This window comes from Mesocricetus auratus, unplaced genomic scaffold (genome assembly GCF_017639785.1).
Source record: "Mesocricetus auratus isolate SY011 unplaced genomic scaffold, BCM_Maur_2.0 Super-Scaffold_100691, whole genome shotgun sequence".
In the NCBI taxonomy this organism is placed as follows: Eukaryota; Metazoa; Chordata; class Mammalia; order Rodentia; family Cricetidae; genus Mesocricetus; species Mesocricetus auratus.
This window is the reverse complement of record NW_024429267.1, coordinates 52959863-52971918: the sequence shown is the minus strand read 5'-3', so window position 1 is coordinate 52971918 and position 12056 is coordinate 52959863. Positions and strand designations below refer to the sequence as shown.

The 12056-nt window shown below is 49.2% G+C and overlaps 1 protein-coding gene across 2 annotated transcripts in view; it reads left to right on the top strand.

Annotated features, from left to right (window-relative positions):
- Tgfbr2 (transforming growth factor beta receptor 2) overlaps positions 1–12056 on the top strand; it is an 89873-nt gene that overhangs the window by 38975 nt on the left and 38842 nt on the right. For both annotated transcript variants that reach the window (XM_013117089.3, XM_005075040.4), the window contains 2 exons: positions 7169–7337; positions 8521–8711. In XM_013117089.3, coding sequence (XP_012972543.1) covers positions 7169–7337; positions 8521–8711 — 360 coding nt within the window. The remainder of the gene's footprint in view (positions 1–7168; positions 7338–8520; positions 8712–12056) is intronic.

Below are 12056 nucleotides of genomic sequence, written 5' to 3'. Positions count from 1 at the left end.
GGGAGGGGCATGCCCATCGGAGGAGGTCCAGGATGAGGCATTCCAAGGTCAAAGACATTTTTAAAAAATGAAAACTCAAATGAGGAAGCATTTTTGCATTTGTTGGATGGATGAACTGCAATAACTGGCCACCATATTGGGCAGGAGTGGAAACTTTTGGTTCCCACTGACTTGCTTCTTTGCTCTGGGTGAGAGGTCATGTGACAGGCCAGTGGACTGGTCCCACCCGGTCTCCTGAGCCGGGGGTGTTAGCTGCTGGCATCACTGACCACATCACTGTCTGCCAGATGGTGACCTGGGTGTCTGACTCTGAAATACCAGCTGCAATTAAAACCCATTCAGAGAGTGTGTCTTTCAGTGTGGGTCCAGATGGTGAGCCGGCCTCTGGGCCTGTGATCACTTACAGAGGCTGAGTTCAAGGAAAAAGCAGATAGAAAGAGCTGTAAGTTGAGACAGGCCTGTGGAAAGCACGTAGTCAGTCTTCCGGTGTGCCAGCTCTGAAATCCACAGAGAAAGGGGACAGTGGAGAGTCTCCATGCTGTGCTCGGTGGTCCTCCACCCGAGAGGGGAACAGGGGCAGGCTTGCTAGGCAGTGGGTGTGTTGTGTGTATGTGACTAGATGCTTCCACCGTGTGTGTGTGTGTGTGTGTGTGTGTGTGTGTGTGTGTGTGTAAATCAGAGCACAACCTCAGGTGTCATTCCTCAAGTGACAGAGATCCACCTTTAAAAAACTTGTTTGAGAAAGGGTCCTTCAGCCATCATTAGTTTCGAGCTTGCCAAATAAGCCAGACTGACTGGCTAGAAGGTTCCGTGAATATGTGTGCCTTCACCAGCTTTTCCGCCTTCACCAGCTTTTCCTCCCTCCCTCCCTCCCTCCCTCCCTTCCTTTCCTTCCTTCCTTCCTTCCTTCCTTCCTTTTCCTGTCGTTTTCTTTAAATCCTGGGGTCTGGGGATTAAATTTAAGTCTTCATGCTTGCTGGTAAAACCCTTTAATGACTGAGCCATAGGTCCCTAGTTCCCATTCAGCTTTTAAATGAAGCCTTAGACCTGGCACTGTCAGGGAAGTATTTTGCAGATGGGATTGGCATCTGTAGTCAGCTGGTTTTACTGAAGGAGGTGGCCATAGAGCCCTCGGGTCAGTTATACACTAGAACAGTGAGCACTGGGCTTTCCCTGGGAAGAAAGCCTGCGTTCTGTCTGGTTTCCATTCTCCCCGTCTACCCCGCAGACATCTGGTGCACCAGCCCCTACAGCGCTGTGAGCCGGTGAACTCCCTCCACCTGCAGATTCAATGTGTCCCTTGAGGGCTTCCCATGCGTATTAATATTTGACAAGCATAGCTTCAAGGCATGGTGGGTTCTATTCATGGCTTGCTACGAGTTAGCTCTTCGGGACACTTCCCCTTTCTTTAGCTACATCAATGGCAATGGCATCATGAAATATACAGCACCAAGCCAGACATCACGGGTGTCTGTGGAGTGAGCTCTCAGGGTCTCCTGGCCCATAGAGGAGTGCTTGAATCCAGAGTTATTTAAATGAATAGCTCGCACTGCTGAAATGGATCATAGGATGTAAGTCCTTGTATAAGCCTGAAGATGCTAGCTGGATTCCTGAGACCCATGAAGACCCGGGAGAGAGAACCAACTCTACAAGGTTACCTTGAGTCTGCTGTCACTTAAAGGCTTGCTGGAAGAGAAGTGAAATGTGGTGGACCTCCTGAGCCTGTCACATGCTGTGTCAGCTGTCCCCGTTCCCAGGCCAGAGGGAGACTTTCTAGGTGAGAGAGCCCCTGACTGGAACTTCTCTTTTGAGAACATTTTGAATAATTAATTTGCCTGCTAAGGGTAGGAAACTCCCGAAGGATGGCCAGCTGCTACTAGAGAATCTGTAGCAACTGAAATGTGTTGCCTTGATATTAAACTTTAAACACACAGAGAGTAATTCAGCTGTTGGATTGTGAGGCGCTTTGAGTTTTGGTTACAGATTGTCGAAGAGTAAGATGTCTTGGTGGTGGTAGTTCTTTTGTTTTTTTTTTTTTAGTGTGTGTACATAGGAGGTACATAGGCAAGTATACACCTGGTGTGTGTGTGTGTGTGTGTGTGTGTGTGTGTGATAGACAGAGAGAGGGGGTGGGGCGGATAACCTTGGGTTTTGTTATTCAGGCCCACTTCACTTTATTTTTGAAAGTGAGGTCTCTCATCTTTCTTCATCTCACCAATGAGCCCCAGGTTCCACCTGTCACTGACTCTGCAGCAACAGAATGACAGCAGTATGTGATCGTGCGCAGTTTTTGTGGTTGTGGTTATGTTATTTGTGTTTTTACATGGGGTGTAGGAACTGAAGTTCTTGGGGGTGTTTAGAATTATGTCTCTGTTCTGAGCTGTTTTGTCTAGATGCATTTTCTTGCATTTCCATTGACTGATGCATTACAGATTAAGCATAAGGAATTCCTGCTTGATGCTGAACGACATGGCTGGCATGGTTTCTTCCTATGGACTGGGGTGGGCAGTATGGCTGCCTCCCTCCACCTGTCCTCATGAACGTACCAGGCTTTCAGGGATTCTTGCGGACACAGAGGGAGGTTTGGGATTCTTCAGTTGCTGCTTACAGGCTGCCAGGGCCTCTGAGAACCTCTTGGAACCATGAACAAAAGCCGGCATTTCTGTGCTCCCTATCCCACGGTGACTTCACGGAGCTTTCACCAGAATGGCTTGAGACCAACACAGATGGTGAACACTGTTGTAGTCTGAGCATATCTGCCTTACCACACAGAGGGTGACTGTCACATAGAGGAAAGCGGATGTTAGTTAAAAAAAATAGGTTGAAGGTTGATAGACTTGTGGGGTGGTGGGCTGATGGAATTGTTAAAGGGGGTACATCCTCTATCAGCTATAATAGGGTAACTGGGTGGGGATTAATTGTATGCCTCCTGTAAAGTTTACAAAAAGGAAGTCAAGGAGCTAGTAGAAGAGAAGGAAGAGGCACGGAAATATCCTGGGCAAAACTCAACAATAGTAGCTTTTGATTTGCTGTAATGGCGGAAAATAGAATAAAATAAAAAGCTTGTCCCCAGCCGGATACTGAGATGGTCTGCTGAAACCCCAGCCCATTTCTTAATGCACACAGCGCCCTGAGCAGACACACATTCCCCTCACCCGCTGCCCGTCTCCTCCAACTGCCCATGCCTCCGAATGTGAGGTGTGGGGTGCTGCTCGCCTGCCCCCCAGAATTCAACAGAGAGGCTTTCCCTTGGGCCTCCTTGTAGGGCAGGGTGCATGCTGTATCTCTACATGTTTAGACCCTCACACAACTGGTGCAGGCAGCATCAAGAGTGGTGTGAGCTGCTGTCCTAGTGTCCCTCCCCTCCCTCCCCTTCCTCTCTCCTCCCTTCTCTCCCCTTCCCTTCCCATTCTCCCTCCCTCTCTCCCCTCCCTTCTCTCTCCCTTTCCTTTTCTCTCTGTTTCGTCCCTGTCCGGGACACCGGACCTAGGCGCTTTCCCTTGTCAGCACAGCTGTTTGGTGGCTGCTGCTGCTGTCTTCAGTCTTGTCTGCTCTTCTTGCCCCTTTGTCGCCGCTGACTTTGGTCACTCTTTGGCTGGCCTAGACCAGGGAAGGCGATGACCATGAGCCACGTCTTTCTGCACAGCGGCCCCCTTCCCAGCACTGCTGAGAAGCCTTCCTTTGGCACCACAGACACTGTGTAATTGTAGGTTTTGGTTTTGGCTTGGTTTTGAGACAGGGCCTCGTATAGCTCGTGCGAGTCATGATCTCCCTGTATAACCAAGGATGATTTTGAACCCTCCTGCGTCCACCTCCAGGATGCTGGGCATGTACCGGTTTGTTGTGTTTATGTGCTGTTGGGGGAGGGAGGGACCAGAACTTGTGCATGCTGCCAACTGAGTTACATACTTAGCCCCTTGTTTCGAATTTGTTGTGCATTCCAAACCCCCCTACCCCCCAATTAAGTCTAGCTCAGGGTGCTTGGTCTCCACTCCTCATTAGAATCACCTGCAGAGCTTCAAAAAAAAAATCCTAAGACCTAGGTCTGAAGGTATGGCTTAGTGTTTAAGACTGCATAGTTTGATTGCAGGGACTGGAGTTCAGTTCCCAGAACTCGTACCTGGGATCTCACAACCACCTGTAACTCAGTCTCCAGAGGGGTTCCAACTCAACTCCTCTGGTTTCCAAGGGCACCCACAGTCACATGAGCGTAGAGACTTTTCCATTGCTGTGACCAAACACCATGACCACGGCAACTTATAAAAGAAAGAGTTTAATCGGGCTTGTGGTTTTAGAGGGTCAGAGTCCGTGGTGATGGAGCAAGGACCTGGTGGCAGGAACAGCTGAGAGCTCACATCTTGATCCACAACTAGGAGGCAGAGAAAACCACTCTGGGCATGGTGCTAGTCTTTTTAAACCTCCACTGGCCCCTCCTCCTCCAGACTGGACTGCACCTCCCAAACCTTCCCAGCTTCTCCAACTGGGGACCAAGTGTTCAAATGCATGAGCCTGTGGGGGCTACTCTCATTCCACCCACCACACTTAACACATAAATAAAACAAGTCTTCAAGAAAAACAAACAAAAAACACCCGAACCCAAAGCCCAGTCTACACTTCAGGGCTATTCAATCAGGACACCCGGAAGTCTCCTAAGGCTTTGCTATCTCTCCAACTGCTCGAGTGTAGATACTGCCCTGTCCACAAAGGTAAAGCTGGTAGCCGCCCTAAGATCTTAAAATGCTAGGCTAAATTCCACCTCCTAGAGATTTGACTACATGATGAGGAGACCGCCGAAGCTCCCTAGTCGGCAGATGATGTTTAGAACACAGCCAATACCAAGAAGGAAAAAAAAAAAGAACCCTGTATTTCTTTCTTTTATTATCTTATAGGGAAATCTAAGTGGTTGAATGAATTGTTTCATAAATGGATCCAAACATAACCATTGCTGGAAAAAGTATATCCATTGTTGTGTTGGTACCAAATTTAAACAAGGCTCACGGCCCCTTGATGCCTATATTTTTAGCTAAGCAGAACAGTCTGGAAGACATTGAGGATTTCAAAATAGTTTCTTACCTAAAAATATACTTCCTGAAATGAACTAGAGGCCTGAAAGGGATGAATGGCTTTACTTTTTTTTTTTCTTCTATGTTTACGGTCACCACAAGAAAGCAGATCTTAAATATATAAGCTTGTATTTTTAGAGACCCAGGAAGCAGGTGCTGGGCCCAAGCAACAAAGGAGGTCACAGGGTGAATTGTTGAGGACAGAAATCTAAAGTTCTCATCAAGGGGAGCGACTGGGAGGAACTGAAGCTGATACCCCCCAAGGCAGGACGAGCTAGCACAAGGAGAGTACACTGCCCTTCTCAGGCCTCTCCCAGAGAACCTCTTGGAGAAGTTCCTCCCAGTTTCCCCGGGGCCAGCATCTGCCCCACAGTCACTTGCAACCCAAAGGTCTAATCTTTGTGCAGCAGAGAACACGAATTGACCCCCGCCCCGTTTGGTTGAGTTCATAACAGCGTTGTCTTATTCCATCAACTCTGATTAACAAGCTCTACTCCTCTCCATTGCACGGCTGCGCACAAATGTGACAGCTGCCTTCCATGCCTACTGCCATGCCTTCCTCACCGTGGTGGACTGTCCCCTCAAACTACGCGCCAAGTCAACCCTTCCTTCTTTAAGTTGCTACTTGTCAAGTATTTGGCTAGCAATGAGAAAAGGAACCAATACAGACGCTGTGCAGATGACAAGTGCTCAGCGACACACCAGAGACACCGTGTTTAGACAAGGCAGACGGGGGCTCCCGGAACTTCATGTTGGTGGCTAGGTTATAGGGAAGTGTGTGGCCCAATAGCTTGGCCAACAATGAGACAGAATCCTGTGGTAGTTACTAGCTGGTCACTTTAGGATGAAGGGTATCCTTTAATCAGAAACCAAAAGTGTGACATAGGTGATAGAAATAGACACTAAAAATCGCGCTAATGTGTTCCTAGCGGCTGCCATACCCTCCACTACGAGGAGTAAGGGGTCAGAGAGGGGCAGCGTGAGGGGATGTGGTCAGAGAGGTGTCGGGCCTTGAGATGTGGTTGGTTTTCCACACAGAGGCAGAGGGCAGTGGCGGAACACAGGAGGGAGTGGGCCAGGTCTGGGGAGGGACATAAGACTGGCCATCTTGTTCCACACCTGAGAGAGCCGTCAGGGCCTTTGCACAAGGGATGGTTCCACTGCTGCCCCCTGTCCCGGCTCCACTGACACTAGGTGGAAAACTGACTCTACCTCAAGGACCTGCTAGTGGTCTGCCACCTCTCTGGCCACGCCCCCCACACCGCAGCCACCCCACCCTCCCCACCTTCTCTTTCTCTCGCTTGGAGGATATGTCAGGGTAGAAACACATCAGGTCAGTCCGTAATGTCTATCGCTACCGCTTCACGCTTCACTTTGGTAGTGCCCCGCCCCTGCCCCGCCCCACCCCGCCCCCTTGGGTGACTCTGCCTCCATCTTATGGGCCCACCTCCGCTTTGTCCCCCTTTCCCTGATCTGCTTCATTGGTTTTATTTAGTTAGTTATTTTAGACAAGGTCTCGTGTAGCCTGGAACGGCTTCAACCTCACTACACGGCAGAGGATAACCTTGAACTCCTGACCTTCGGTCCTCTGCTTCCTAAGTGTGTGGGTCACAGGCGTGCACCACCATGCTGAGTTCACGCAGTGCTGAGGATGGAACTTTGATAGTCGGGCAGATACTCTTGAGTTTCCTGATATTCGGGTAGATTCTCTAGGGACTGAGCAACACCAACCTTTCTTCAGAGCAGTGGGCCAACCTGAGACTCTGTTGACAGATTTTGGTGGAAAGCATCCTTCATGCCCATCACGGACAAAGCCCAGAAGCTTCTATGCACCCTCATCATGCAATGCATGTCACTCCTTGTATGAATCTTGGAATTCTGATATGGGATTTTCTGTTTTTTTATTAACCTTCCTCCATAGTCTCTCTCTTTTACTTATTATGGAGGGTAGACGCACTCACCTTGTCGTTTGTGTGGCGGTCAGAGGACACAGGTCAGGAGTGGCTTCTCTCTTTCTCGCATGGGACCGACCCTGGGATCTAACTGGGGCCATCAGGCTGGTGTGGAGTGGAATAACCCTCGGCTCTTTCTTTCTCTCGCCTCAGTTAACAGTGACATGATGACCAGTGACAACATCGGTGCAGTCAAGCTTCCACAGCTGTGTAAGTTTTGTGACGTGAGGTCGTCTACTTGCGACAACCAGAAGTCCTGCATGAGCAACTGCAGCATCACGGCCATCTGTGAGAAGCCACACGAAGTCTGCGTGGCTGTGTGGTAAGGGGGCCTTTGAAGAAAGGGGGGGTTCTTGCTTCTTGTGTCACTTTACGCGATGCTGTGACAAAACACCTGGCCAGGCAGCTTCAGGAAGAAGGGTTTTGTTCTGGCTAACAGTCTGAGAGGGAGCTAGCCCATCATGGCAGAGGAGACACGGCAGTCACATGGTGTCAGCATTTAGGGAGCAGAGCGTGAACCAGCTGGAAATCAAGTGCTCGTACACCTGGCCTGCTGGGCACATTTCACATTCCAATCATAGCACTTCGTTTTCCATCTTTGTAAGCCATGCGCGCTCACGGCAAGGGTCACTGTTTGTGTTCCTTAAATACAGATACCAGTGTTCACTTCTCCCCTCCACCGATTATTAAATCTGATTGCCAGAGTATTTCTTATTACGATTTGGATGTGAAATGCGCCCCCACCCCGGAGGGTCATTCCTACATTTGAACATTTAGCCCCCAGGTGGCTGAGTTCCCTGCTCAGCACCCACATGGCAGCCCAGAACCTCATATAATTCCATTCTAAGGGATCTGATGCCCTCGTTGGCCTCCTTCAGGACTGAGCATGTACGTGGTGCACACACAGGCACCCACAGGTACACGTAAAGTAAATACATTGGTATATTTAAACAAATATAAAGTACATTAGGGGTATATATTTTCCAAAGTATATACCATGCCATTTATCCTTTGCTCTCTAGGCACAATTAGTCTCCAAGAATGTGGGTGACAAGAGATAATCCATTTCCTATGGCATCAGCTATTCCTACTTGCCATTCTGTCCATTGTTTTCTCCTCAACCTCTTTCTCAAATTCAGGAACTTACATTTCTTTCGTTAGGATCTTTCTTTCCATGCTGTTTTGGGAGACTTAAAATGACCCAGGTCCCCAGGAGCCCTCTTTTCCACACCGTTTCTGTGTAAAATTCCAGTAAGGCTCATGCCTGCATTTTCAGATAGAGATCTCATGTATAACCGTAAGGAGGCTCTGAGGTGAGCAGAAGATGAAGGGGGATAAGCAAGGTTGATGCAGGAGAGCATGGGACAGTTGAGGGTGTTGGAGAGCAAGAAGCGATTGCTGCTGGGGCAACAACTTCCGAGCAAAGTGCAGCCTTGGTTGTTCTGTCCCGACACTCTTCATTCATCTCCCCTCCTTCTGTCTCTCTCTTCCCCTCCGCACCACAGGAGGAAGAACGATGAGAACATCACACTGGAGACCGTTTGCCACGACCCCAAGCTCACCTACCACGGCTTTCCCGTGGAGGACGCCACTTCTCCCAAGTGTATCATGAAGGAAAAGAAGAGGGCCGGGGAGACTTTCTTCATGTGTGCCTGCAACATGGAGGAGTGCAATGACCACATCATCTTTTCAGAAGGTGAGTGTCCTCTCTGGCTGCGGTCCTCCGCATGCACAGGGAGCCTGCTGTGCAGAGCACTGGTGCATGCTGGGAGGAGATGTGGCCATTCCCTTGGAGGACAGAGGTACTCAGGAAGCAGTGGGGTCCATGCTGGCCCTCCTCAAATTTGACTCCCCAGGGTTCATGTTGGTACCTGGCATTGACGAGTAGTTTCTTTCTCCAAGAGCAGTGGATGGATGGATGGATGGACGGATGGACGGATGAAGGGACAGACAGCAGACAGTAGAATGGACAGACAGACAGGCATATTGGCAGGAGTTTTTCACCTGTCTACCTGTTGCATGCCAGACTCTTCAGAAAAAGGGACAGATTACAGAAAGACCTTGTCATCCATTCGTAAATCCATCCAGGCATTCCCAACCTGCAGCCTGCAGGATAGCTATGAATGCAGACCAAAGCAAGATCATGAACTTACTCAAAACTTTGTAGGGTGTGTTTTAGTGATTTGTTTATTATTTTATTTTTGGTGTGATTGATCGTGTGGTTCTCCAGCATGAGCTTTGTAGGTGACAGGCTGGAAGCGTTAAAAAGTTGGTTTCTTTGCCATGCCACCATCACTCAGGAAGACAGGTTTTGTGCAATGCCTGGTGGTGGCTTCAGTGACTCCTGCACTGGCCAAGGAAAAGGAGGATGAGAGAGTGTCAAAAACAGAGGGTCACTCGCCTGAACCTGCCGAGTCCTCACAGCTGTCCCTGAACACATCTCCCTTCCCGTCTCTGGAGATCTCTTTAGCTAAGACCTGAGAACCTACCCAGTACTCATCCAAATTCAGAGTGCAGAGTAGAAGAGGGAGCGTTGTGATGGGCAGGTGGCAGCCGTCCACCAGGCAGGACGTGGTGGGTTCCAGGACTGCAGTGTGGTTTGGGGTGTAGGAAAGGAAAATGTGTTCAAGAGCAGTCTTGGGACCAGGAGATGGCACGCCAACTTTGCAGGACATTTATCCATTTTGTTTTCATTTTTTCAGTATGTGTACACGCGGGGTCTGTGTGCATGTGTTTATGCACACCTATACGTGTGTGCACATGTGTGTGCACATGCATACAGAGGCCCAAGGTTGACACTGATTGTCTTTCTCTATTGCTTTCTGCTTGGTATGCTGAGGCTGACTCTCCCTGAACTCTGAAAAAGATGGGCTCACCATCTTTCTCTGAGGATTCCTGGCTCTGCTTCCAGAGTGGTGGGATTCCCAGAGGGTTGCCACACCCTCCCCAGCTGGCTTTGTGTGTGTTCAGGGATCTGAACTCTGGTCCTTATGCTTTGAGTGCAGCAAGCACTTCAGCCCTGAGGCATCTCTCTATGCCCGAGCAAGACACCTACTGATCTCTGTCTGAACTGCTAGGACCCAAAGAGTTCCTTGTCTACTCCTCTCTTTGTTGACTTCATTAGTTCATTTCCTACCATCTCCTTTTCTTCCTTCCTCCCTACCTAGATAAAGTCTTATGTACCCCAGGCTGGTTTTGAATTCACTATATAGCAGAAAATGACCTTGAACTCCTGATCCCTTCAGAAGTGCCTGGACCACAGGCAGTCACCATACCCACCCAGCTCTTACAAGTGTATTCGTGGTCTGAGGTCTGGTCTTTAAGCTTGCATGGCAAGCATTGTATCACTGAGCCACCTCCCAGCCCAGCCTTGCTTTTGAGACCAGGTCTCTTGATGGCCCAGAACTCACCATGGAGGTTGGGCTGCACACTGAGCCCCAGGGATCCCTCTGCCATTGCTTCCCTGGTGCTAGAATGGTCAGAGTGCTGTCTGGCTTCAGGTCTTTTCTGGCATCTGGGTTCTCCAGCTGAGCTCTGGCCAGGCCCTGTGAACAGCATCCCGATGTCTAGGTACCACACCACAGGCACACTGGGAAGGCTCGTTTTGTTTTAATATGAGCCTCTTTCAGTCTCTCTTTTCTCCCCACATACCTTCCCCAGTGAAAGGGAGCATACTGAATTTCGGATTTCTAATCAAAGCTAACCACAGCCCCTATGTTGCTGGATAGTATTACAAGTTAGATGGTTGTTCCTGTTTTTACTCGGGATCACAGCAGAAAGCGACTAAATAAGAGTGGAAGGGCTTGCAGTGCCTTTCAGATCAGTGGCTGGGATGATCATGCTCTGGGCCAGTCCCTTCTGCTTCTTTATTTCCACAGGAAGCTTGCTCGGGGCTGCATGGCCTTATCTCTGCTTGGCTATGCCATGCTTTTGGATTAGTGCTATGGTGGCATCTCAGGGTGACTGTCAATACTCCAGAGTCCCTGGTAGGTGCACAGAGTCCATCTATGTAAACACAGCCATCCTAGTTAGGTTTCTATTGCTATGGCAAAGGCCATGACCAAAAGCAACTTGGGGAGGAAAGGGTTTATTTGTATTCACTTCTCATCATTAATTCATCACTATGGGAAGCCAGGGCAGGAACCTCAAAGCAGGAACTGAGGCAAAAGCCCCAAAGGAATGCTTCTGTGTGTCTTGTTCTCCAAGTGCGTGCTCAGTCTGATAAATGCGAAAGCGCAGCGCGCGCGCGCGCGCGCACACACACACACACACACACACACACACACACACACATACACACACACACCCAGGACTGCCAGGGGTGGCATTGCCCGCCATAGGCTGGGCCCTCCACATTAATAATTAGTTAAGACCTGCCCACAGGCCAGTCTGATGGAAGTAATTCTTCATTTGAAGTCCCTTCTTTCCAGATGCCTCTTGCACGTGTTAAGTTGACCAAATAAAAAACAAAAAATAATAATAATCGCAAAACAACCCCCCCCCAAACACATCCAACACAGCATCTCTCGATCCAAAGAGAATGAGACTGTTCCGAGGCAAGCAGGAGTTGGTCTGGGAACACAGATTCAGGTCTGCCTGGAGAATATGTTCCACAGTGGATATAGTTACAACAACCTTTTATAGCTATAGCACCAAAGGCGGCTAGCTATAGAGACATTTAGTAAATATATTGTTGGGGGCACCAGGCTCCCCGTGATGTAATGCTCTATTTGATGTCATTCTTAGCTCTGGCCTGGTGAACACCAGGGGTCTGCTAGTAACTTAGCTCATTCCAAAAGTCTCACCTGACCCTCAAAGGGTGTGAAGTCAGATCCTGAGGCGGGTGACAAACACTGACTAAAGGGGAATAGAGACAGCCCGAGATAATTTTCTATCTGTAGCAGTCTAACTCAACCATCAGTAAGATCTGGTGGACTAATCAGTGGCCCTTCTGATCTGTAGTACAGCGGTAGCTTTTCTAGAAAGGCCAGCTAACATGCCTGCCTTACCCATACCTCCCTGGTAAGGAGCATGCTTCTGA